This window comes from Sebastes umbrosus, chromosome 15 (genome assembly GCF_015220745.1).
Source record: "Sebastes umbrosus isolate fSebUmb1 chromosome 15, fSebUmb1.pri, whole genome shotgun sequence".
NCBI lineage: Eukaryota > Metazoa > Chordata > Actinopteri > Perciformes > Sebastidae > Sebastes > Sebastes umbrosus.
In genome coordinates this window covers 1,245,985-1,273,443 of record NC_051283.1, presented here as the reverse complement: position 1 = coordinate 1,273,443, position 27,459 = coordinate 1,245,985, and the positions used below count along the sequence as shown (strand labels likewise).

Below are 27,459 nucleotides of genomic sequence, written 5' to 3'. Positions count from 1 at the left end.
TTCCAAAACCATAGTCATCACAAATGGATTTGTTCAGATCTAATAATTGATATTGATAAAATTTGTTTTGTTCCGTGTGTAATGCAATTCAAATAAACCTGGGATATTTTAATGAAGGTTATAGGCACTGTAGCTCCCATTCATTTGCTGTTTTACCTTTATGTTTTCTTGTTTATCCTGATTCTGACGAAACCATATTTCATCTCACCTGTATTAATTATGGTGGGAAAAAATGCTTTAGCTCAGTTGTGCTTGTTGTTTTGTAAATGTGTCTTATTAATTATAGGCTACATAAGCTACTATAGGTTTATAACAAGGATATGATGATGATGATTATTATTATTATTATTATTATTATTAATACTATCATTATCATTATCATTATTATTATTATAACCTTTGTACACTCCCTGAACTGAACTGGAAGGAAATGTGTATCTTCCATAACATTCACACTGTCATAAACGATCTTTGGCAAGAAGTGGGCGTTCAGTTCGTCACCCCCTCCCTCCCTCCGTGGGTCAGCGTGGGCGGCCCCGTGTGGCAGGAGGAGAGCGAAACACGACACCCGACAGAGGAAGGGGGGCTAAGAGAACACGAAGTGAGTGAGTGGAAAAAGAAAAAGTGTGAGTAGGAGAAAGAGAGGAGAAAGAGAGAAGACAGAGGAAGAGAGGAGCAGAGAAAGAACAGAGTAGACTTTGGCTTGTTTGTTTCTTTCAGAAGAAGCGCCGCTGTTTAGCCTGTTCGGTGAGGAAGATGATGATGAGGATGAAGATGAAGATGTGGAGGAGGACTCGACCAGGCGACACCGTCCCAACGAGCGGGATGAACATTTAGACTGGTCGCATTCCGCCGCTCCGGTCCGACCGACTGCAGCTCGACTCCTCCAAACTTGTCGCTGCGCCATCACACATCAGACATTCCGACCCGGGAGACTGGATCCGGATCCCCCCCCCCAGAGGCTCAGAGGCTCGGGACAACTCCTGCCATCACACGCTGCGAACTTACAAACTAATACTCCGACACGAAACTTTCTCAACAAACGCTGATGTGTCGAGATCGCACGCAGAAGTGTGTGTGTGAAGTTAGCGGATTTGTATTCAACTTCAGAGCGAGCACATAACCGGGCACGTTGTTTTCTAACCAGCCACTAGTGAGAGCAGCACCAACACCAACACCGGAGGAAGGAGGAAGGAGTGGGGGGGCACTGCTAACTTGGCTAACCGCTAGCTAACTCCAGGGTAAAGTTCGGAGTCGACGGAGAGAGTGAGTGAAGCAGCAGCGGACCGAAGACGACGACAGAGATGAAGACCCCGGCGGACTCTGGTGAGTTGACGAGCACTTTTCACACGCTGCTGTTGTTCTTCACATGAGAACAACAGCGACTAGCCTCGGTGGCTAGCTGGTTAGCAGGTTAGCAGCAGGCTAAGTGCTAACTAGCGCTCCGCTCCGCTCTCTGAGGGGAAAGTGTGACCGAGTTATGGCGCTGGGTGGATCCGTCCCAGCCTCTTCTTATTGTTTCAGAAAAGCTGACGACCACGTTGTTTTGCAGATCCAGTGGATCGATGCAACCGCCAATGTTATTTTGAACTTATTTCGAACTTATTTCCACGATATTTAACTTGAAGCTACTGTGCTGAGCTATAGTCAGTGAGGTCAGTAGAGTTAGAATCAGATCAGTGGTGAGGAGTCTGACCCGGACTGCGATGGTGTTGTTGCACGTGAGCTTTAGTCTATGTCCCAGCTGCCCAGTACAGACGACTCAGACCAATTCAGTGGAACAACAGCTTTAATTTAGCTTTTAACCAACACCACATGGAACAACTAGTGCGTGACTGCAAGTATCAGAGTGCACGTTGATACACAGACAATATTTCTTCTTGCATCTAAAGAAGAAGAGCAGGGTAAATGGGTTAAAAGAGAGATCACTATATGGGTTGCAGAGAATACAGGGAAATGGCCAACTAAAAGAGTGAAGAGTTGCTTTGAGAAGAGAGATGGTACTTTTCTGTGTATGAAATATGTTTTGGATGTTAAATACAGCTGCATGTAAAACTTACTCAGCTATTTATCAGACACATTTGAATGAAGTGACAGAGAAAAGTACACATTCTTCTTGATTTTCATTATTTACAAGTTGGCTATCACTCTTTCATTTATTACTACATCATAGGCGACAGTGAAAGGTAGAAAGTGACCGCATGATTGGATTGAGAACTTAGCTGCTGATAAGTGTGAGGTTGTAGAGGTTATCTGAGATTGGATAACATGCTGCCTGGGTCGTTGGTGTGAGATTCTAAAATTAAATTAGGAAACATAGTTTGCCCCTTTATTTACTAAATTCTGTGTGTTCTTTGTAAGTAAACTTGTTTGACCCTTGACACATACAATAATTGTGACCAAGTGGACTGTTACCAGCTTTACTAAGCTGCTTCAGGAATTTAAACAGATTCCACTCAGAGTTCCTATTTCAAATTCCCCTCATTTTTGGAGCCATTTTTCTTGTCATTCAAATGATTATGGTTTTCCATCCACAACTCATGATTTCTCCTCCACTGTGCCTTTTGGTGCTCTTAAACTCTAGTCAGAAGTCTTGTACGGTAATCTTGGGCAGACAGAGATCCAATACTTATAATGGGTGTTTAAGAGGGGAAATGCCACAACACAACATCATAATTAGAAAGTTCTAGATCTCTGCGCTGCTTCAGATAACTTTTTATATCACAAAACAATTTTTCACTGAGAGAATTTTTGTCAGAGGTTCTGTAACCACGTGGGTGTATAAATATCTTAAACTGGAGGGAAATACAATGCTGAAATAAGCTTAAATGACCAAAGCCGTCTGTTTGCGGGTGTATTCTTTTGTTTTCACGTTGCTTATGGGTGGCATAGCCCCCAAATATTTGAGCGTAGAAGTAAACGTCATGACCCATGAAACAGCCTTTTTTGAATTTGACCATAGAGCTCATCATGCAGAAAATTCTTAGCAGGCGTTGAGCAATTATACATCCACGATGTGCACCCAATACTACAAAAAAAAATTATTTGGGTCATAAACATTCAAATAAAAGTTCTTAACTGTTTTTGTTTTGTGTGGTCCGACCATAATCTCCACAAATTAAATTTAAGGATATTCTGAATACGAAAAATTTGTAGAGCAGCACTCAGACTAACATGTCACTGCGGCCTATTTCAGACGTCTGAACATTGTATTCTCTCCTAATGACTTCCATTATCCAGAGGATCAGAATAGCAAGGTTATGCTGCACTTCCGTTTAGTAGACAGCCTTGTTTTAGCCGTGTGCCATGCAGCAGAGGATAGCTCCCTTTGTCTATTTATAAACGATTTTCTGCTTTGGTTTTGCCGTTGGGCTCAAAAACAGCTTAATGGAGTTTAAACTGTTGTTGGTGTGTCTGTTAAATGAGAGCCAGCCCGGTTTGTAAGTTTTCAGTAGTTCCTATTTTAGTTGTTGGTGATTCATACCAACATCCCTTAAAAAAAGTGAGTGCCAACTCTAAATTCAGCTGCGTAACATTTGCAGTGACATTAGTGTGATGTAGGTCATTTTACTTTGACGAGAAGGTTTTTTTTCTGAGGAGGGCCATGCTAATATCAAAGGATCCCATTGGGTAACCCTGATCTATATCCACATTACATTATGCATGGAGCTACACAGAGCCTTTGTCCGTATTTCCCTTGGTGTTGGAGCCTGTTGACTACTTTATGTATATATGGGTCAACCTCCACTCCACTCTTCCTATCAGGAAGTCAGCAGTCTGGCCCCACCAGCTCCAATTTTCCACTTGTGTTACTCCTTATATCAACACAGCGCCACATGTGAGACGTCACAGCTGTAGACGGCCAGCAAGCCAGCACGCTTTGTTGCACTCTCTCTCTCTGTGTGTGTGTGTGTGTGTGTGTGTGTGTGTGTGTGTGTGTGTGTGTGTGTGTGTGTGTGTGTGTGTGTGTGTGTGTGTGTGTGTGTGTGTGTGTGTGTGTGTGTGTGTGTGTGTGTGTGTGAAAGGAGCCATACATGAGCAATTAGCTGGTGTTAAGTCTGGTAAGGGCTGGGCTGCTGTTTATGGCCGTGAGTGTATTTATGTGTTTGTGAGTGTAAATGTGTGTGTGCCCATATGTCTGTCAATGTGCGTCTCTACCTGACATTGATGTGGTAACAACAAAGTGAGCATTTCACTTTTACCAGCGAGACCAAATTGCCCTTGAGGAAGACCATTTGGTTGTGGGCAGTTGAGTCAGCCTATTGTAATTACAGGAAGAACAATCAGACGTCTTTATGCAGATTCAAATAGCTCTAATAACACTGGTTAGACCAAAGCTAATGAACCACAGGCTCATTCTGTTAGAAGACTGACGCTGTTAGTTTCCTTTGGGAAGGACTCTGTTGTGTTACTGTCTCACCATTATACTGAATTATGCTGTTGGCAGCAGAGACAGCACAATTACACTACAAGTTGAGGCCAAGTTGTTTGTCTCAGGGAAAGTTTGAGAAGAGATCCTGGCGACTTTAAGTGTACAGTGATGTGGCTGTGCAGTCTGTGGTTTAGGACCTGTCACTCTGTGATTTAGTGGAGAGGCTGTAGTGTCGTGCTGCTAGTCGGCTGCAATTTGTGTAGTATTTATGTCACTAAATATTAGGGGTGGGGAAATAATTTTTCAAATGTGCTTCATTTGAGTCTATGCGAAGGTAGAAGGAAATTACCGCTTTTATTGTTGTAGTCTGAGTAACGTGACATATCAGTTCCGTATTCGTCAAAAAACAAAACTTACCGCAGTGAGCTGAAACAACAAAGCAGAAAACGGCGGAGGGCCGGTGTGGATACGACCTGCACCCTCACATTTTTAATCCAAAGTGGTAAACCCTACACATCCAGTAAAGTGTGGAAACACTTTGGGTTTCACACATTGCAGGAAAAGCAGAGCTAGACATCATGGCTAAAGCTGTATGCTTTAGCCATGATATCCAAAGCACGGACAGGAAATGTTATCGTATTGCGGTAACGTGCGGTCAAGCCAGCGGTCTCTCTCGACTTCGCGGTCAAATCAGCCGACGATACAACTGCAGACGGGAGAGCTAGAGACCACCTTGGAGAAGTGAGCGGAAGTAGACACGTGTGACTATGTCTGGTTTTCCAAATAAAATGTTAACAAAGGGAACTGTATATACAACATACATATATGGAAACTAGAATGGCACTCGGAGAGCGCAGACCTCCGCCCCCCTCTCTGTTCAGCTTGCGCCATCATCCACGTGTATTTTTGTTTATGTTGAGATCAGTTGTTTGTAGCGGAGCATCGTAAAACACTTCATTCAAACTGGACAGAAACAAAATAAAACTCACCTAAACCGTTGTCGTTACTCTTTCCATCAATCACCAAGTGTGCTTTGGTCCAACTCAACTGTAATTTCACAGAGTTTAATGTGAAAAAAGGCCAAATCCCCCCGCTCTCTCTCTGTCTCTCTCTCTCTGAAGGAAAGAGGCGGGGTCATGCACCATCAGTTACATTGCGCAGAGGTCTTAATGTCTGGCTGGTTGGAATCCTTAAAAAATGTCCTGAATCTGGATCATGATCCGGATTGCCACCAAAATCTGATGGATTGTTTATTGTGCCACACCCCACCCCTCCAAAAAAATGTCATTCCAATCCATCGCAGACTTTTGGAGTACTCCTGCTAACAGACAAACCAACAAACAAACAAACCAACTCGTGAAAACATAACCTAATAAGATTGATTGCATTACATTCACCAGAAGTATAAAACATTGTCCCTTTTTATAAATAAAAAAAGAATACCACTAATTTGTGAGGGAATAATCTTTATTCTTTCATTTTTTTGGTTGCTGGAAAAAATTAAATAAATAATTCCTGACCGTGACTGATATGTTTGACTTAAGGACATCTCTGACTACATACATGCTGAAAATTAAACATTTTTACTGTATCATTTTCGATCTTTTCCAAAATAAAAGTCCCTAGAAGTGTATGATTCAACTTTTTCCCATGGTTTAGTGTTAAAAAAGTTAACAAAAATCGCAATAAATTCTAATATCGAATCGCAATACATATTGAATCGGCACCTAAATATCGTTATAGTATTGAATTGGGAGATAGGTGTATCGTCCCAGCCCTACTAAACATTAAAGAACATTAAGAATGGATTGTTGGTGATTATTTAGCTTTTTGTTTTCCAAAAGCAAAAGATCTTTGGTCTAATTTTTCGCAGTACCAGTCAGGCCATAAATATGAGGGTACAGACCAGGTTCAGGTCTCTCCAATAGATAATAAGTCATGACAGAATCCATTTAGGTGGCAAAGGCCACAACCAAAAAGCCCCTAAATACCAGTGTTCCTCACAGGATGTACCCTTTCCCTGGTTTTCCTCTCATTATGTGGTTACTGTGGGTGATCAGGTCAAAGCAAAGGTTGACCTGATCACATTCCTGATTATTACTGAGCCAAGCCCGGGCAAGCAGACCCTGGAAAAAGCACCGCAGCAGAGTGACGTCAGCATTTCTCTGGTGTGTTGTCAAGTGGTGGCCCAGGTCAGTGCCGCTACGATCATCTCTCGATGTGACGGCAGGCCTCTTTTCCTGGAAGTGTGTATGTACAGTGGCTTTGGTGACCCATACAAAGCTAAGAGAATAGACAACAGGTTGCACGAGCTGGGACATGCTGGCCAAACAAACAGTGGGGCCTCACGCACAGGAAAGCCTGGCAGTCAGTCTGGGAGGTGAGTGTTGATGGAGATCCATGGCTGCAGTTTTATTGTTTATTAATATATAGTAGTTCCATTTTGTGAAAGTGGTGTAATCAGCTAAAGAGTTGCATTGCTAGCTGCCCTGAAAAAAGTGGATTAAATTTAGTGTCATTTTGTGATTGTGGGTCTCACTGATGTTGGGTTATGGATATCTAATTATACCTTCACACACACACAGATTAAGGCAAATGTGAGGTATTTTATTTAGCAACACTGAAAAAGTCTTGAGCTGCATACAAGCTCTATTTTTAGACTGTTTGGATGTTTTCTCAAGATGCTCTCATATCTGCTGGATATATGGTACATTGAATCATTTTGACATTAGGAAATTCATGTTACCCCAATTTCTTAAAAGAAGCTTTGTTGTATATCATATCAACCTGTAGATATGATGCCTGTATATTTTAACATAAATCTCAGCAGGCACACTTGGAGGTTTTAGGATTTCAAGTGCCATGTCTAAGGGCACTATGGTGGTTGTTGTGTAGCAGCTCAGATATTAAAAGCATATAGCTCTTATAGTGTGAAACCATTAGGAATCATCAATTTGTAATATTGCACCACGGTTATTTTTGGAACACACTTTACATCTACATATTGTAGCTCATCTGCTCCTACTGCAATTTGAGGGACTGCTGATGAAATTTAGCTACCTAGCTAACTCTGAGACAAAATGAAATAAACAAATAAAATAATTGGTCATCTCCATCTCCCAGGATGACTTTTAATAATACACATAGACTGCTTGAACTTGTAAAATTCAGCTGCGGGGCTGAACATGTAGATAGAAAAGCAATAACAACGGAGAGCCTGTTTTCCTGTGGAGAATAAATGATTGTTGCACCCCCTTACTCTAATTGGAATAGATCTTTAGATCTTGAGGCTGTACTGTATTATGGTCTGTTGAGGCTACTGTTTGGGGAGAAATTGTTCTCTTCTATGATTAATTTCTCTCTGAATGGTTGTTGAACATCTATATAAAGGGTTGAGTTTAGAGTAGAAGCTCTTGCTTTTTGATTTGAGATGCTGACACCAAAACCTGACGATTATGTTGATATTTTAGATAGCTGTCTACATTTGGCCAGTTATTCGCAGGAATGATAAAAATACAGTATCAAAAAAGGGCACACAACCAATTTTCTGACTGTTTTTGAGTTTTTTGAAGCTACATTGTTCATGTGAAATGGTAACTTCTTCCTTTGCCCAACGGAATTGAAAATAATCTTTCTTTGTAATTTTCACTACGAGGAATTCAGTTTTGGAGCTCTCAAAAAGCAGAAATACAGGCCTGGCTTAGACAAAGTGCTTTTTGTCTGCGCAGTATGTGCAGCACTACTTTTTTTACTCCAAAGAATGTCCTCATCATCTTAAATGTCTTTGTCAGCCGTCCTGCTTGCTTTGGTATCTGTAAGTATGTATGATTGAGTGAATCTGTGTGTGCTCCATGACAGTCGACCCCCAGCAGGGCAGATGAAAGCACAGAGCAGGTCAAGTGGAACCAACGAATCGCTTCACTGAGTAGATAAGGAAGGCTTCTGCAGCAGGACAGATATCTCTGAAACACCTGACAGGATACTTGGGTTCCGGTGTCAGTAGTGTTCAGTCACACATTTACAAATCTCTTTTGCATAAACTTGCCCTCTTGGCCCATTTAATCAATAGTTACAGCTTGTAGCACTGTGTATTGGCAATAATCTGGCAATGCAATACGTATCATGATACAGGGGTAACGATTCAGTATATTGTGATATATTGCGATACTGTCAGCAAGGAGATATATTGCAATTTCTTTCAAATCTAATTTTAGGAAAACTGTCAGTATAAAGAACACCACCATATGTATAAAGTCTGAGTTAAAAAAAAGTGATACAATGGGACTCATTGGATCCACAAGAGTCTCAGCTTTTCAGTCATATCCAATTTATGTAATTCCAAGACAGTTTAGGGACCCCAGTATGCAGAAATATTCAAATACACCATTTTTAGTATTGGCGAAAATAACACATTTATACTGCAAGCAAAAACCTACTTGTTTTTTGCCCAAAACTGCATGTAATTAGCATAAAGCGTCTGTAAAGTGGAGACTCGTGGGTAGTACCCATACTGAACCCATTTTCATTCACATATCTTGAGGTCAGAGGTCAAGGAACCCCTTTGAAAATGGCCATGCCAGTCTTTCCTCGACAAAATTTAGCGTAACAGCGTTATTTAGCTTCCTTTGCGACATGCAAGTATGACATGGTTAGTACCAATGGATTCCTTAGATTTTCTTATTTCATATGATGCCAATACCTTCTAGCTTTAAAACTCAGCCCGCTACAACTTCCAAAAGACCGAATAGCAGCCGGGTCCATCGTAAGGTCATTGGATTGATACAGTATCGCAAAACATATTGCAAGGCTTGTGTATCGCTATGTTCTTGCACCCCTAATAGCTAAAGGCTAAACAAAATCCAGATATTGTTGGGATATTTTAGTAATAAAATGTTGAATAAAAACTCTGTCCTCAACCATTTTCCTCAAAGAGGACAAGGAGAGCCAGAGATTTATCAAGTAAGCCTTCTAAGTGAAGCTTGTAAAGCCTTTGTTCATCTAAAAATGCAGACAGCCAGTTTTTTTTGTGCCCTTGGAGCTCTTTTGAAGGTTTTTGAATCAAACCAAGGCTGAGAGAGACCGAAGGTGTAGAGGTAGGATTGTGCTTTGTCTGTGGCTGTTTTGGCTGGAGTCATCCTAACTGAAGGAGTGTGCTCTGTGTTATGGCTATCATCTGTGGTTTGTGGAGAATGAGCTGGTTGGTTTGGCGTCGTTTATGGCCAGAAGGAGGTAGGCCTCCACCAACATGTGAGTCTGTCGTCTACACACTGCAGAAAGGATAAGGGACAGACTAGGTGTGGTCCCGTATGGCTCTGTATAATACTGCCCACATTACCACGGTCAATGCCAGTGCTAAAGTAGTTACAACCTAGTTGTTGTCAGAGCAGAATATCCACCAAACGCCATATGTTTTTAGGGAGTCTGTTTTTGCTTAGAGGAGCAGTCAGATGTAGTCTGCCAGGTTATGTTCTGGCAATTAGAGACCTACAGTAGGTGGCAACATCTAGGTTATAATGTGTTATACAATTTACAATGACACGCACTAAATCCACTAAAAACTGTGGCATTCATTGGCAATTTATTACGATACCAGTGGAAAGTCTTCAGCAAGAAACACATCTGTTGATTTAGAAACCAGTTGTAAATTGATGCAAAATAAATTGGATGTGTTTTCTTAAAAGGGACCACCTCAAGAGCAACTGAGGAAAAAACGCTGCCAACAGGTTGCAGGGAGAAAACAGTTTGGGTATTTAGTGGTTATACGGACTGAGTTGATCCAACCCAGACTCTTCCTGCCCATACACTTGTTGGCGATGCACCTGCATTTTTAGCCCACACTGCTTGATTGAAAATGTGAGATGTCCAGCTTTCAGAAATACCACGCACATTTTTTTATTCATTTTCTCACAAATATGAACCTTGGTACTTCTGTAAATAGTCATTTCTACAAACCCAGCTCTATTGGACATGTAGCCACCCAAACGGTCATGAAAAGGCTGCAGTAAGCCAAGCTAAGAGCATCATTGAAGCCAAACTTTTGGAATATACAGCAGCTTTTAAACCTCACCAGACATTCATTGCAAATGTTTAAATTTCTCAGGTCTGTGTGGTGCTTTGCTGGGTTCAATAATAAGCACTGCCCAAGGCCTCAGTGCCAGTAAAAGGTTTTATTTGATGGGGCCAGAACTGAATCAGGTGGCAGCTGATTTCTGCTGAAGTAACTTGCTTTATTGTACATGCACATGCTTAAATGAGCCTCTAAAGGAGTTTTTACAAGAATGCATGTGCATGACAAAAAGAGTCAAGAGTCAGTGTGGCAGCAGTCTGCGGGTTGAAAGGAAAGATCATTACTTGTTAAAGTGTCCTTGTATTCAAAATAATTAAATCCAAAGCCAAGACACATCCAGGCCGGCTCTTACATATAAAACAGACAGTTTCCTCGCTCTGATTTTAAAGCACCACCAAACAAGATGGTTACCCGGGAGTTACCCTGAACTCACACTTTATGCCCATGACAAGAGGCAGCTGCAAGTTGCCTGCAAATTGGCATGTATTTTATGACTTTTCATGAAATCCCATACACGGTTACACGGTGTCTGGGCATACACCGATTGCATTACTTGTCCATTGCCCCCAACGTTGTTTTGCTTTTTTTTTTTATAGAAATAAAACCCATTTTCGTTAATTTTCACATATCAGCACCCACGTTCATAAAAACATAATTTGTAAAATAATAAGCGTGTTATTAATACATCGTCGGATGATGGACGCTACAGTTCACAGCACAGTGTAGCAGGAGTGATTTCACACACGTATCATGGGATGATAGTGAGTTGACAGACAACACGATGGCGAAGGATTTGATGTCAAAGCAAAAGCGCCTATTTGGCAATATTTTGGATTTAGACCCAATGCTGATAGAGAACCATGACTTTAATGAGGCAATCTGTAAACCTTTGGTATGAAGCCCTGCTGAGGACGGAGCGGTCACAGCTGGTGAGTGTGGCACAGCAGCGCTGGGTGGAAACCTGTGGTCCCACAGCGATAGAGAGGCCAGACACACAGCCATCCAACGTTAAGGATCAAAGTAAGCGCTCTACAGATATTGAGCATCATCTTTTCTTGTAAAATGTCTGGCGTAATCAATAACACCAGCGTTGTCACTAGTTTTCAAGAAGATTTCCTCATCGTGGCATCCCTAGTGTCAGTGAGATAAAGATGTCTGTCGTCTTATGTATTATGCATTATCTTAAGTATTATCATCAAATATACAAAAGGGTGCCCAACATTTAGTCAGGGCTCATCCATGCTTTAAACAAGTACAGCAATGACAGGTTTATATAGTAATTGACAGATGTTAACGCCATAAATAAACTATAGATATATTTTGTAAATCATTTTGAATCATTTGTGTATTACCCGGCCTGTGTTAAACAATGCAAAATTTCCTTTTAGAATGTTTGCCTGCAGTGGTCACATAGTTTAGTTTAATATTGTTAAAGCAGCAGGGTCTCATGTGGATAAAAGACACTGCCTTGTAACAGAATGTTACAGGTTTGATCCAATCCATGCAGCGTCTCCATGAGATGCTGCAAATGAAAACAATATAAAGACAAATTATGGAATGTTTTGACTAGATTAAATTAAAACGAGCCGAAGAAAGAATCTTCTGGCAGTTTTTGTCTTGTCTGGGACCTTCAGAGTGGAGAAAACCTGTCGGGGTCTGTGGAGAGAAAAGAGCGAGAAATAGCTCAATTCAGCAGCGCACGGTCTCTCTTGTCTGTTGTGTTTACTCCAGTCATTGGTCTTTTGGGAACCCTGTGTTTTTTCTGTCTTTTATGGCTGTCACAACTTCTCCTAGGCCTCTGTGTCTGGTGTGTTTATATTTGATGTGACTCTAAGTTTGAGGGTGTTTTATACCTAAAATACATGAAGTTAGCCAAAAGCTAATAGCCTAAAAAGTTTTTTCCCATCCCAAACCACACAAGTGTGTACAGGCAGAATTCACACCCTCTCTCTTCACCTTCTCACCCACCCACGTTCAGACTAGCACAAAAGTTCACTGAACTCTTTTCTCCCCATAACAAATATATATACACTTGCATCTTTTCTCCATCTGCAGCTTAAGTACACACACATAGTGTACAGCTGACAGGCTGCAGCACATCATATCTCATAGGGATGTCACGAGAATCAATACTTCGGTACCAAGTTGATGCTAAAATTGTGGAAACATGACAGTACTCGTTTTTCTACGTCACCACATGTACCGTCAGGGCTCAAGACAGACCGCGTCCCATCATCCCGTGGATGATAGAAAATGTTTATGGGATGCAGTAAACTCACCTCGACACACCCTATTTTTTCCCTGACAATGCAACACTGTTAACAAGAAATCTGTGTCGCATTGGCAGGACGAGAGCTAGTTAACGTTAGCTGTTAGCAGCCGGTGGGCAGCACAGTCCTGAGCTGGGCGAACAGCTAACGATAACGGGAGGTGCCATTGATTTACATTATGATGCATTCAGGCTCTATTCAGTAACAATTTGTATTTTGTGAAGGTAAATTGAAGTACATGAGATTCATTGTTTTACTTTTGTTTTTTACCGTGGTATAGAGAATTGTGGAATTTCACTGGTATTGATATCACCTACTAAATTTCTGGTATCGTGACATCGCCAGATAACATTGTTGGATAGTTGCAGAAGACTGTGTTTGGTTTTGGTGAACCTGATCCAACTGCAGTGATAAAAGCCAAACACAGCTTTTCATTTTTGGTCTAGAATCCACCATTTCGCCAGTCCAGACGTGCCACATTTGATTTGATTTATTCCTAGCCATATCTCCCACCACCAATAGCCAGACATGCAGACAAACATGAAACCACAACGGTGTTCTGATGGTGTACATTTACTTTGTGGCTCTACAAATTTGGCCTCTATTCAAATCAATTCACACCAGGTATATGTACTTGAGAATAACTTCAAACAGCTGCCGGAACTGTTAAAGGGTTTGGGTTTGTCTTGTTAGCTGCTTCAAAGGTAGCTCATAAATTACATTACATTAATGATAAGAATGGCACCATCAGTCGGCCATAAAGTTGCTGTCTCTCCTCGTCTGTCTTTTATCACCTACAGCACACAAACTTTGCTAATGTTCTTCATTATAACATCAACTTACAGATTAATTCTTTAAAAATATTGGCTATTTAAACCTTTAATAGAGTATATACAGTACTTGAATGCTATGATGATGAATGAGCTGATTGAATCAAATGATGTGAATGAGAAAGAATGCTGAATCATTAACCACTGAATAGGAGTATCACTTTACATGTTGAATTTGTTAAGTTGAAAGCGCTGCCCTCGTTCATTTGTTAACTCCATCCCTGTTGGTTGTTTGAAAGCCCCGGGCCAGTGGCAGTGATGAATGAGTCTCTGTTTTATTGAAACGTGAAAGTCAGTTAGTCCCTCAGACACTCACTCACTCATCTCACCCACTCACAGCATGCACACTTTATTAGGGGACCCGGACCCCCCACATGCCATGAAAACGGGTGATGTCTGTCTTGCATTAACACACACACACACACAGACACACTCTTTTAATTTTCTCACTACAGCTAGCGAGCGTGGCTTGCTCATTTGGGCTGCCATCTCCCTGCGGTGACGCCGTCGTGCCTCCGTCTTTAATGTTTTAACACAGGGAGCGAGCCACTCAGTCTAGAGACTGAAACATCCAGCTTTAATGCAATAGACTGAGGAATTAAGACTGCGGTGGCTCTGCCAATGAGGAAAGGCTGACTAACGCACCCAGACATCACACATGTAGAAAGTCCCTCGCAGGCTGTTTTACATTTGAAGAATTTCACGGACACAGTCATCCAGAGCGAGTTACTGCCACTGAGATTGTACTAGAAGCTACAAGTGGTGCATCAACAACATTATGAGCCAGCGTTGAAAAGTGGTAGCTCAGAACCACAGTGTTCTGGCAGTTATTAACAAACAAATATTCATGTGGAGTTCAGGAGAAAATGTAGAGAGAGAGAGAGAGAGAGAGAGATTCTTTTCTATTCAGTGACGACCTTCAGCATTGGCATGCAGTAGGGGTGTAGACGTATATCGTTATAAAATCGTTTTGAAACCCAAACATTGTATGGATATTAAGGATTTGTGTTTGTTGTAAATATTTAAGGATGACAAACGTTCTATGAAAGTGTTTTTTGCACTTTTATTAGTAAAGAAATGTTAAACGTTACTCCGTTTCACTCTCCAGACATGTGCCAGCTTGCCAGCTCCGCCCTCTGCAGCGCGAGCGCGCATCTATGGCGTGCATGCAGCGAACGGAGCACTGGCCTACTCGCTCTTTCACCCGGTAACGGCGTGGAGGGAGATGGGCACCGGTCTGCGTGAGCTGCTGGCACTGCGGTGTAGACGGAGTTTTCATTTTGGGGGCATTACGTGAGCAGGCGCTATCAGTCCACTTGGCGAGGGCGGCTTCACCTACAGGCACTTTCCCAGTCGTTTTTACATTCAGAGAAAATGACTTTCCCCGTCATGATATCTATGTGCACGCAGCATCAGCCTCACGTATCCAGCCGGAGAGCAGACGGTCCGTGAGGTGAATTATCGCGACGGGAGTAAAGTAAAAAATGAAATTTAATGAAAATGAAAATGATGACAGAAGCAGCAGGTTAAACCACTGTTCATTGAACTTGAATAGAAGTTGGTTTATTATATTTTGTGTTAAATATTGCTCTGCCTTGTATCTTGAGAACTGAATCAGCAGGTCCTGCAGTTGCACTTTTTATTATTTTCTAATAAAAGGTGTATGTATTTGCCATTAATCGTTGTTTACTTGTTTATATCCATAATTAATTTATCCCTGATTCCCTTACAAGAAAAACTTTGAGGAATCACATATTTATTTCACAGTCACACTGACTGAAATTTTGGCAAAAAAAGTTACTGCTCGATTACAAATCATTGAAACGTATCGTATCGTATCGTATCGTATCGTATCGTATCACTCTAGATGAGCCAAATATTGTCCTGGATCGTATCGGAACCATGGAAATCGTATCGTATCGTTGTAAAAACGTATCATTGCACCCCTAGCATGCAGAGCTAAAAGTTTGGGATTGTACGAGGTGATAGTTGATGTTCAGGAGCAGTTTGAGGTAAATGGGTATGGGTTTCTTCTAAGTTGATCTAATCAACAAGAATTCCCAGCAAAGTGAAAAGAGTTCCACGCAGTGAGGTATACAGATTTTAAATCAGCATAAGGAAAGAAGTTAGATGTGTGTGCTTTATTTTGTATGTACATTCTGTTTCTCCATAATGTAATTGAGCTACTGCTAAGTCTGTGTATCATATGTTGTAAAGTTTTTTAAGCCCCCTGAGGCAAAAACTATACAGTAAAAATTGACTTGCCTTCTTATAGCCAAGAGTGTTAATCAGTGCACAAATATGCACATTCCTGTCTGATATTTGCTCTTGACACACTCTGGTTACTCTGCTCGCTATGACTGAAGTTTTATGACTTCAGGAGAATTCAGATACATTTGCAACTTATTTTAAATGTAAATGCAGAAAGGATTGGGTTGTTTGATTCATTACTCTCACCCTGTTTTGTCACGTCCCTGAACTCTAGCATTGTCGTGCTGGTTGTCCTACTAGTTGTAATCAACAGTGGAGCCTCTTTGTCTGTGTGAAAAGATGCTGAAAGGAAAGCGGCTTTCTGGGAAAGAAGGAGGGGGAGGCGAGAGGAGGAGATGAAATTTGATTGGCAGGGAGTATGAGAATGATTCACTCATCCAGCTCCCTGGATTTGGAGCGACGGGCCTATTCTGGGCTGTGGTGACCACGTGTGTGTGTGTGGTTGTGTGCGTGTACGCGTACGCGTACACACCAACAGCTGAAGTAACCAAATTTTCGTTGTTGGCCAGGCCTACACACCACGATGCGTATGTGTGTGCGTTGAAGGAAAATGAAAGTCGTCTGGCGACCAGACCACAACACAGAAGCCAGATTTAAATGCAGATATTTGTCTTCTCTGTTTCTCTGCTGCTCTGAAGTCACCCCTACGACACCACCACTCTGCAAATTACTCCACTTTCATGACGGCCTCCATCAGCTTCTGACAACTTCTCCTCTAAGTAGTTTGTATGGATTATTTCCCATTGATAGTCAGTCTAGTAAGAGTAAAGTTTGTCTATGGATTACTGAATTCAGGGTATGTCTGTCAGAATGTTCTTTTCTCATTACTGGGAAATGATTTAGTCATTTAGTCTTCATGTAAATGCTTCTGTTGGAAAGCCTTTGAGATTGATTTAATCTATTTCCCTTAGTGAAAAGAGTTTCACTTTGGTTCATAGTTCCTCTTCCCAGATATATTGGTATTTCCTTTCCACCTGAAACAAGGGCTTCAATAGCCGTGTTTCCATTCACATATTTTTATTTGCATTTTGTAGTATTGCGTTAGAAAAGCCGTATGGAAATGGCATAATTCGATAAAACTCTCAATTGCGGGAAAACGTTTTTATGCTACTTTGAAGTGGTTTTTGTCTTTGTCAAAATAGAGTTGATGCTCTAAATGGACTATGGAAACTACTTTTTTTTTTTTTTAAATTCTGACTTGGTGAAAATTTAAGCTGTTTCCGCTGTCGGCGTCTTTCGATATTCCCATAATGTGTGAATGCTTGTCGTCATCTCCGTACAGCATGAAACATGGCCAATATTAGCTGACATGAAAGAACAGTTAAAACTTTCCCCGACCTCTCCATTTTTCTATTGTAGATGTGTTAGATATACATTGGGGATGTTATTAATTAACCGTTAACCGGCATTAAGAATTTTACCGATTAATGCTATCAGTTACACGGTTAAAAGAAATATAAAAAAATAGCTAAAACGCTGAGTAAAACTCAGAGGAGCAGCTTGTCACTTAAAGGAGAAAAGCTGGTCCACCATAACAGCCCACCTTAAGAGAGTCTGAGGCGGTGTTGCAGGATACAGGAGCTTGCCTTGGAGGAGTTGTAGCCTTTATTCCCCGACAATGAAACTGTACACACAATGCACTGCTACGTTCACAGCTACAACGCCACCGACAGCCCCACACTCGCTAACGTTACGCCACGCTGACAGACCGTATGCGTGTGACAATGGCGAGCACAAAGCCACCAGCAACGCTACAGCTCTGAATGTAGCACAAACACACGGTTTGTCGGACTGACACTCGCTATCGTTCCGTCGAGGAGACAGAGTAGCCAGTTAGACACACAGCTGACAACCTCGCAGCTAAACTAAATGATGCAGGACAATACACGCAGCATCGTGGCTGCTACAGTAACTCGGGGCGGCTGTAGCTCAGTGGGTAGAGCAGACTTTTTTGTTTCCAGTTCGCAACTTCTACTTCTTCTACTCTGTTTACTGACAGATTACAGCCATGTGCAGCCTATAGCGCCAACTTCTAACCGAACTAAGCTGTAGCTGAGTTTATTTGCTCCAAACGAGTTGATTTTTTTTTTGCGACATTGCAAAAGTTTGCTTAAAATTCGCTTGACAATTGAATAGAAACACAGCTACAATCTGCTTGATGGCTCTTCAGGAGGCATGGCACTCGGGTGGTGGTCTTCTTGTTGAGACCCTAGTGATGTTATTAATCAGCAATTGCCTGACTGGAACTGGCTGTTTTGTTGAGCTTAACATTGCTGACTTTGCTCTGCAGGGTGTCAGCCCGCCTTATTTCCTGCAGAAAATCTGTCCCAAACATGTACAAGTTAGGTATGTTTTTGTGTGTGCACATGTACGACAGTGTGTGTGTCACTGTGCAACAGATAAACTGAATCAATGCTGCCTCACTGCACCTCTGCATGGAGTCATATCTCACTCCCTCTCCTGTCTTTATTTCTGTCAGTCTGTCTCTATTTCCCACTCACTATTATTCACATGCGCCCACAGATTTGTGCGCACACACACACACACACACACACACACACACACACACACACACACACACACACACACATACACACACACACACACACAGAGTGCCTTCCAACCAAATTGTGCCCCTACTATAGGAAGAAAGAAATCTCCAGCAAGGTTGTCAAGTAGCCAGGAGCTCATTACAGCTGAATGTTTTACAGGGTTGTCATTTTCTGGAAGGAAAGCATGCTCAGACGGGTTTCAGGGCACGTGTACATACATGTATGTACACTTCTTCCCCTCTGGGAATATAGGCCTCCAACCTTGGCTCAAGTGCTGCAGATTAGGAGACAGAAGTTTGAGCTCTGAGATCGGCACTGATGTGATTGTTTATTTAGTATCTCATTACTCAGGGTTTTTCCTGCATAGAGAATTACGAGGCGGCCGCCTCCTTCAAATTTCGCCCTGCCTCCAGCAATCGACAACACTCTGACGGGTGTCTTCATGGAAAACACTGTTTTCTAATATGCATTGCACTTAATGGATTTCTGTCATTTGTAACTGCAGTTGCGGCATTACGCCGTTGTGTTGGCGCTGTGACATAATCAGCACAGTGAACCAGGAAAGGCGCTGGCAAAACTGCCAAAGAAGAAGAAACGAGCTGTCTGTTTTTGGTTTTCAGCTGGACCGCTGCAAAGCGGGAGCGACAGTGTTTCCGCTGGTAACTTTTTCGCCACCACAGCAAAAAACATCACTAAACTAAACAAAACTCCTTTCCCCTCCCGTTTGATGTTTTAATATCATTTTATATAGGCGTTTATAAATGTCGTTGCAAGCGGCAGTCTGTGTTTGTGAACCGCTCTATCCGCCTCTTTACATGTGTGCAATGAACAGTTTAATAATGAAGCAAAAATACTTTTACACTTCTCAGCGGGTTGGCTTGCTGGCCCTCACCGGGCGCATTTCCTCCACGACGGGCCGCACACCGCTCTAGTTCGGCTCGAAAAGGCCCGGGGCCGGGGGTGAAAATGGCTCGCGGCTCCGCGTGGCTCGCTGTGCCGTCTCTCAGTGCGGGGAGGGGCGGTCCTCTGCTGCGGGTGCGACTCTCAACCACGGCGGACTGTCCTCAGTGTGTCAGGGGTCTGTGGTGATGTCCCCAACCCACCCGTCTTAAAAAAAACAGGGCCATCTCATTTACCGTGCTTTGTGGGTGTGACAACCAACGCGTTCATGATTAAATTGTTTACTAGAGCACAGTGATAGAAGATATTTTCAGATCTTTTACTAAAAGTAAAAGTAATGCCACAGTGTAAAAATACTCTGTCGTAAATGTCCTACATTCAAAATGTTACTGAAGTACAAAAGTAATAGCATCAAATATATACTTAAAGTACCAAAAGTAAAAGTAGCCTACTCACTGTGCAGGATGGCCCATTTCACAATAATGTATATTATGCTATATCATTGTTATATAATTATTGATGTATTAATGTGTTCATCACTTAAATGTTGCAGCTGGTACAGGTGTTCATTTTAACTCCTTTATATGCGTAATAATGATATACTACTTAATAATACACCGCAGTTTATTAGTTGATTTTTATTTAGTATTAAAGCAGAAGTAGGCGAGATTGGAGCAAATATGATTAGTACATTAAAATAACAACATTTCCCTCTGAGATGTAGTGGAGTAGAAGTGGGCTATAAAGTTACGTAAAATAGAAATACTCAAGTAAAGTACAAGTACCTCAAAATTGTACTTAAGTACAGTACTTGAGTAGCATACAGTTCACCACTGCTACAGCACAAAATTGTTTACAAGAGCACAAGATCTAGTCTCCCAATTTTGCTTTCAAAGTGCACCAGATTGATGCATAAAACTTTCTTCCCCACCCCCGTAGAGGGTCCGAGGTCAGGATGATGGTACCACCTCCACCTCATTTTGAGCAGGGAAAAATCCTGTTACCACGGTAATAAATCCTTTCCCGTGAAGACTGCCAGCTTCTCCTGCATTTAATCTGCCATTTTGTCTTCCTTTAGGGGCCACCAGTAACGTCAATCATATATCTAAATGAGATTAAAAGTTGCACCCATTAATTTATAAGGGCAAGTGACCACAGATTCAGGATTTTGACATCATTAAATCATCCCTGCCGAATGCAACAGGAGCTTCTCCTCATATCTGAGTATAATAAGTGACTCTTGAATGTGCACACTCATAGACACACACTCACACCAAGACAGGGCTGGCTCAATCACAGCCTTGGCTGCCTCCGAGGTGCTGCAGAGTTCTCCAGGACGCGACAGGTTTCTGTCTGGCGAGGTTTAGGCGGTCGCCATGTCACAGATTAGAGGGGCTTTGCTGTCTCAGTTGTAGCAGAGATGGTTTATACACTTAAGATAAGATATTCCTTTATTCGTCCCACAGTGGGGACATTTGCAAATTACAGTATATATATAAAAATCTTTCCCAATTTAAGTCTATGGGAAAATGTCTTTTGGGCCAAATGGCATCACATGACGGACACAGAAGTTGTAGCACCGCCGTTTGGCCGCTATGAAAATTGGCATCAACGACCGGCGCTCTTCCTTGGGGCTTGGTCTCTATCTGTAGTCACCACTTTGTAGCCTCACTCAATGTCCCGCCCACAGCACTATTTGATTGGTTACACTTCACAAGTAATAGCCTATCAACACCACTGAAGGCCACTGTGCCACATATGGATAAAGCTGCTCCGGTGAGCGAGTTTAGACGTGTTGAATGTAAGGCAGCAGATATAACTGAAGCTGCAATAAACATCACAATCCTCTAAGCTAATGTAGCACAACACTCGCTGATAACGTTTTGTGATCACAGCAACAAAAAAAATCACAAAAGGAAAATGGTAATTACTGGATGTTCAGTTCAGAGTACGAGAACAACAAGGAGAGGAAGAGGGAGTGAGACGGTGCCTGGACGCTGCCGAGAGATGTGACCCATGACCAGATTACCATTATCATTAGATTATCATTTATAGAAATGCAGCGCAGTGACGATACAGATATTTCATACACCAGGCGTATATAGCGCAGACCTGCCCGTCATTCAATCCACGTTGGATCCATTCATATGAGTCAGCCGTCACTCTGTTTGTCACTGTTCGTAGAGAATCCAGTCTGCAGTGGAGTTCACACACTTAACTGATCAACCAGAGATTGTACAGAATTACATTAGGCTTCACGATCAAAGAACGTTTTTGTATCACGGCTACACTTCAGTCCATACTCGCTCCCGCCCTGCGTCCATCTCTCTCTCTCTCTCTCCCTCTCTCTTTTTTGATGGATACACTAAAGAAAATGTCTAAAAGTTCTCTTTTGCTTCATTTAATTAAACATATGTTTAAAGGCATTTAAGCTAAGTTTTGTGTTGAAGTTTATTCTAAATTTTGACACTAAGATTTTCATTTTCACTGCAAATGTCAGTTATCGGCCTCCTTGATTACTAATAAGTGGTCCATCGATCCTTACTTTCTACTGTGTTTTAACTCTTTTTCTGCAGACTTGAGAACACAGCAGTGCAGCTGCCTGTGCTCTATAAAATGATGAGGCTTTGTTTAGTTTGGATTGCTCCCAGTCTACGGGAAACATCGTTCACAGCACAAGCTATTTGGAAGATGGATTACTGGGATGGAAAGCAACCACATCATCCCCAAAGAGAAGCAGTGGGCTGATTTAAGCCATACAATGCCACTTCATTGATGTCTACTTGAAGCTCTAGCGGTGTTGTTACCAAGTCTGCCAACAAGACTAGTGTTACTCATTATTATCTGTACAAATTTAAGGCATTAATAACAAATTGTCTCCTGGCAGCTCAGCTCATAAAAAATGGAGCATCTAGGCTTTAGCCTTAAGCTATGTTCACACTACGAGCAACAAAACGGCCAAGCGTGGCCAGCTACATTGTGTTGCTCATTGACGTAGTTATGTTGTTAAATAGTACTAGGACCTGGCTAACAGCATTTTTTTTTTTTTTTAGATGGAACGGAACAGGTTGAAACAAAAATATATGATTGGTTGACCGCGTCACTGGAGCGCTGAAAAAGTTGAGACTAGCTGAACTTTATTTGTAGCGTGTCTAGTCAGTCACGCAGCGACATGTGTCTGACGTCATTTGTAGCTTCATGTCCTTGAAAATGACTGGAAGTCTGTTGCTGTGCCACTTGTAGTGTGAGCACAGCATTAGACTTCAGCCATTAAAACTTTACACACTCCCAGCAAAAGTTATGTATCATGACCGCTGTTAAAATGATCATATGTAAAGTGGCAGTCTCGAAGATTTTCATTTCAATAAATATCTGTTAAGTCACTATCTATCGCTGGAGGAGGTTACACACTGGTGACTGAGCCTATGGCCCACTGATGAAAGTATTGCAGTATTGATAGATGTGCAGTATTATGAAATGGATGTCTCTGATGACATTCCTGGAAAAACTGCTGTTGTATACACAAAAAAGGCAACAATTCTGAAAACGTGAAGCTTATGTACATAGAAATTGAGTTTTCTATTCTATTTCTATGCTCATGTATCAACAAAAAGGTTGCGTCCATGCTAACATGCCATTTAGTACGCTAAAGTATGTGAGGTATTTTATATGTCCAAAACCTTGGTATGAAACCAAGTATGTGAATTGAATACTATTTCCAGTGAAATATTACAGTATGCAACGCTGGACACTACGGCGGTATAAACATCCCACAATGCAATGCAGTAGTGACGACAACGTTCATAAGGGACGTTGCCTGACAGCTCTGTTACATCAATAACATTTCAATTGAATTGTAAGTATAGGATTTCACTTTGCTAGGCATAGTATAGTTTTTAAATGATTTCAGACTTTGATTCTCACAAACCGTCATTTTGGTCACATGAGGTTGGCATGAGTTACCATGGTGACACATCTCCCACCGGCAAGGAGGCTCTCAGGAATTGACGACGTAAATTACAGCTCAGTGCGTCCGAAGATATACACGCTACTGTTTATTCTAGGGATGCTAATTTTGAAAACGTTTCTTAACCGATAACCGACCCTCGTTAACCGATTATTAACCGTTTACCGACAAGATTTGTGCCTCGCATGCAGCGGTGTACCAGCTGCAGGAGCACAACAGATATTCGTTGACGGGAGACCCCAGTTCCCAGTAACTTATTGGGTATGTAGTGCATAGTATGCGATTTCTGATGGAGCCAAAGACTCCAGACTGCTAAACTCTAAGCACAATTCCATTGTTTTCACTCAAATAGAAATTCTAAATCAACCAGGACTGAAATCTTAATGATTGCCATTTTAAGCTGAGCTAGTTTTTGTAGACTTTATCTGCTGTTTGTATTTGGGCATCTTTTCTTCCTGTCTCTCTCCTCGTACACTTCTCAGTTCCTCCTTTGAAAACATTAATTCACACATACATTTCTGTAGTTTGCCTTATTTTCTGTCTCCTTATGTGTTTCTTTCTCTTTTCCCTTGGCCTCATATAGTATGACTGTCAGTGTTTGTTCCTTCGTTGGGAAATGGACATGCAACCACACGTTTCAGCCTACATCTCATACCTCCAGCTTAAGGATTTTGTTTTTTAGCAAGACACTTATTTCTGTCTGTATCACTCCTCCCTGAATCTCACCCTGTCTGCCCTCCTTCCTCCCAGTCTGTCTCTGTCAGTCTGTCCATCTGTGTAAGCTTTACGTAATGGAGGAGGGATCATGTGAGAAGCGAGGTGATGGTTCACGCCATGCACCTGCAGACAGCCATCCTCCTTTTCCCTGTGATCTCTGCTGGATCCTGTTTCTTTTCCTCCTTCTGCTCTTCTCTTCCACTTTTCTTCCTCCTCCTCTTCTCTACCTTTCCACCTGATTTCCTCCTCGTCCCGTCTGTTTCTCCGACTCCTCCCTGGCTCTAAGCCACTGGCTCCTCGAATCTAAAACTCCATCCTTTAACGGTAATTATGAGATCAGCACAATGAGGAGCAGAGGGTTTTTAAACAGTAGTTTGAGGCTCAGGACTCCTCGATGAAGCTGTGTAGATTGTCTGTTGTAGACGAGTTGTTTATGCAGCAAACCAAAACTAGGAACCCAGACAACCAAGTTTGCACGATCAATAGTTCATCATCTTAAACTTAAAATTGACCTTCCACTACATACAGATTAAATAAAGTGCAGGATTTCAGCCGGAATCCATGACAAAATTATGAGTAGAGATTTTATTTTAAAGTTCTTAAACAAGTTTTGCATTTAAACTAGGGCTGTCAATCGATTAAAACATTTAATCATGATTAATCGCATGATTGTCCACAGTTAATCGTGATTAATCAAAAATTTATCACGTTTTTTCATCTGTTCAAAATGTACCTTAAAGGGAGATTTGTCTCGTAATTAATACTCTTATCAACATGGGAGTGGGTAAATATGCTTTCTTTATGTAAATGTATGTATATATGTATTATTGGAAATCAATTAACAACAGAAGCCCTCACAGGTACTGCATTTAGCATATCAAATCTGCTCAAATCACAGTGGTAAACATGGTAAAGTGCAGCCCAACAGGCAACAACAGCTGTCAGTGTGTCAGTGTGCTGACTTGACTATGACTTGCCCCAAACTGCATGTGATTATCATAAAGTGGGCATGTCTGTAAAGGGGAGACTCGTGGGTACCCATAGAACCCATTTACATTCACTGATCTGGAGGTCAGAGGTCAAGGGACCTCTTTGAAAATGGCCATGCCAGTTTTTCCTCGCCAAAATTTTGCGTAAATTTGGAGCGTTATTTAGTGTTCTTTGCGACAAGCTAGTATGACATGGTTGGTACCGATGGAGTCCTTAGGTTTTCAATTTCATATGAGGCCAGTATCTTCACTCTAGCCTTAAAACTGATCCCGTTACAACCTAAAAACCGCAAGTTGCGATAATGTGTGAAAGAAATTAGTGGTGTTAAACACATTTGCATTCCCTAACTTTAGCAGCCTGAATTTAAACATTTAAGTAAGGTTGGAGCCTTTTCAGATTTTTTTTTTTCAATTTGTTTTTTATTTGTGTGGTTTTCCCCTAGAATTTGACTTTCTGCACATGCCAGTACCGTTTACGCCCAACAGAGATTCCTCTTTTCCTGCTCTGTACCCATTTATTTCCTGCCTTTCTGTGTTGTCCTGATCCCATCCCTGATAAACCCCATCCAGATTTCAGTAGTCAGCCAGCCCCCGGCCATTTAGCCTGGCCTGTTACCTCTATGCGTCGCTCTCCGTGCCCCTGAATCATTACCCTGCAGAAAGACACTCACCGACCTTTGCAACGGCTAAATATAGACCCACTAAAGAATAGGAGGAAGGGAGGGAAAAATAAACGGGGGGATGGATGGATAAGTGGAACAGCATGTTAAAGAAAGTTGTTGGGGGAGAGCACGTAGAGTAGGAGGCCGTTTGTGTTTAGTCTTCTAGCCTTCTGGACAATACCCCAATGATGGCTATCGTATCGGTTATTAAGAGCACTATTACAACTGTGGTGACGTCAGCGTCCCTAAGAAAAGCAGACCTGCGTGTTAAACCCCCTCACCCGTTGACTGTGGCTGCACAGATCCTGTGTTTCTCTTGGAAAGGAGAACGCAGGTGGCTTGGGACTGCAGGCTAATAGTAAATGAGTTTTCCTACCCTGTACTTGGCTATATATAGAATCCAATGAGGCCTGAAATGGTGTGTTTCACCTCCGCCTGACAATCAGAAATTCTTCCTGTCTGGAGTTGGGCTTGCCAGATAGTACAAAGGGCTTTGGGCTTGTTAGTCTATTTCAGTTTTCCCTGACTTGTAGCTCTGTATCCAGATCTCTTGTGCTGTCGACCAGTGCCATTGACTCATTTAAAGTAGCTGCAAAACAAGCATTGATCGGCGCAAACGCTTAACTGGATGCTGATGGGGACCAATTCAAGTGACATCCCCTGTAGTCTGTAAAAGCGTTGCCAGTGTTACATGTTGGCATTATGTTTGAGAAGATTAAAATACTTTCTTTCTTTTTTTCTACACACCCCAAGTGCGACTGAAAACAGCTACAATGCCAGTGAAATCAAAAGATTATTATATTTTTAAGCATTTTTATATGTATGTATGTTTTTGACATGCAAATCTAATCCAAGAGACTAGAAATACTAGTTAAATGTGCCTTAATCTCAGATTTCCTTTTGAAGCTGGAGCAGGAGCTTCACTACATTTGTAAAAATGGTTGGAAATTGGTCCGACCCAAAACAAGAACTGCTCTCCCTCCACCCTTAGGACAAGATAAAAAGTCAGCAATCTCTCGCCTCATACGTTATATGTACATTCCTGTGTTGCCTAGTCTCACGTGTCAAGCTTTGAGGCCTTTTCGCTAACGGGCCTGCCATGTTTGAATTAGCAGAAAATCATTCATGAAGGAGGCTTATGTATAGAAGCTAGTTACTACAGATACCCAGGACATTTAGAGATTTCATTACAGGAGGGCTTCTGCCTGAAAGGGAATGAGGGCAACTTGTGTCTCAGTTTGTGCAAAAAAAATAAAAATAGCCATAAGCAGTGAACTGCTTGCAGTGTAAACATATGGTAAAATGCAGGCTGATCTAGACTGGTGTCCCATCCTCCTTGGCTGAGAGCTGAGATTGCAAAACATTATAGATTTCTTTTAGTTATGATGTGTTATGAGTTTGTATATAACAAGTTTGTTCAGCCTTGCTGCTCTTTTTCTGTCCTTGTCCTTCTCCCACTCTCTCTGGCTTACTGTCTCTTCATGCTTCTTCTTATCTGTTAATCTCTGATTTGACTCACATTAACCACAAGCTGTAGCAGATGCACCTCAGTTGTGCATCTGTCACACCATCAGTTGTGCTGTCTGATTTTCTCTATCTTTCTGTATTGCCATCAGTGTGTTGTATCTAAATCATTTCATCAAAAGAAAGAAATACCTTGTATGAATGGAAGCAAAATGCTATTAATGTACATTAATTTAGGCTTAAATTGATCTGGATGGTTGTGAAAACTTGCTCCCCCATTGCTTACCTGACAGAACAAAATGTTCTTTTTGTTGTACACAAAGTGTGACAGTGTTGTAGCTGGAGGTTCCGCTGGTCAGGCAGCCTTAGGCTACATCCACTCTTATACGTTTTAGTTT

General features: G+C 41.7%; 1 protein-coding gene across 2 annotated transcripts in view; it reads left to right on the top strand.

Moving 5' to 3' along the window:
• The first annotated feature begins 505 nt into the window (after window positions 1-505).
• erf (Ets2 repressor factor) overlaps window positions 506-27,459 on the top strand; it is a 54,301-nt gene continuing 27,347 nt past the window's right edge. Inside the window, exons 1-2 of one of the 2 annotated variants that reach the window (XM_037794421.1) lie at window positions 506-626; window positions 721-1,326. In XM_037794421.1, the coding sequence (XP_037650349.1) occupies window positions 1,305-1,326 (22 nt within the window). In that variant the 5' untranslated portion in view covers window positions 506-626; window positions 721-1,304. The remainder of the gene's footprint in view (window positions 627-720; window positions 1,327-27,459) is intronic. The other variant, XM_037794422.1, reaches the window with a different exon arrangement.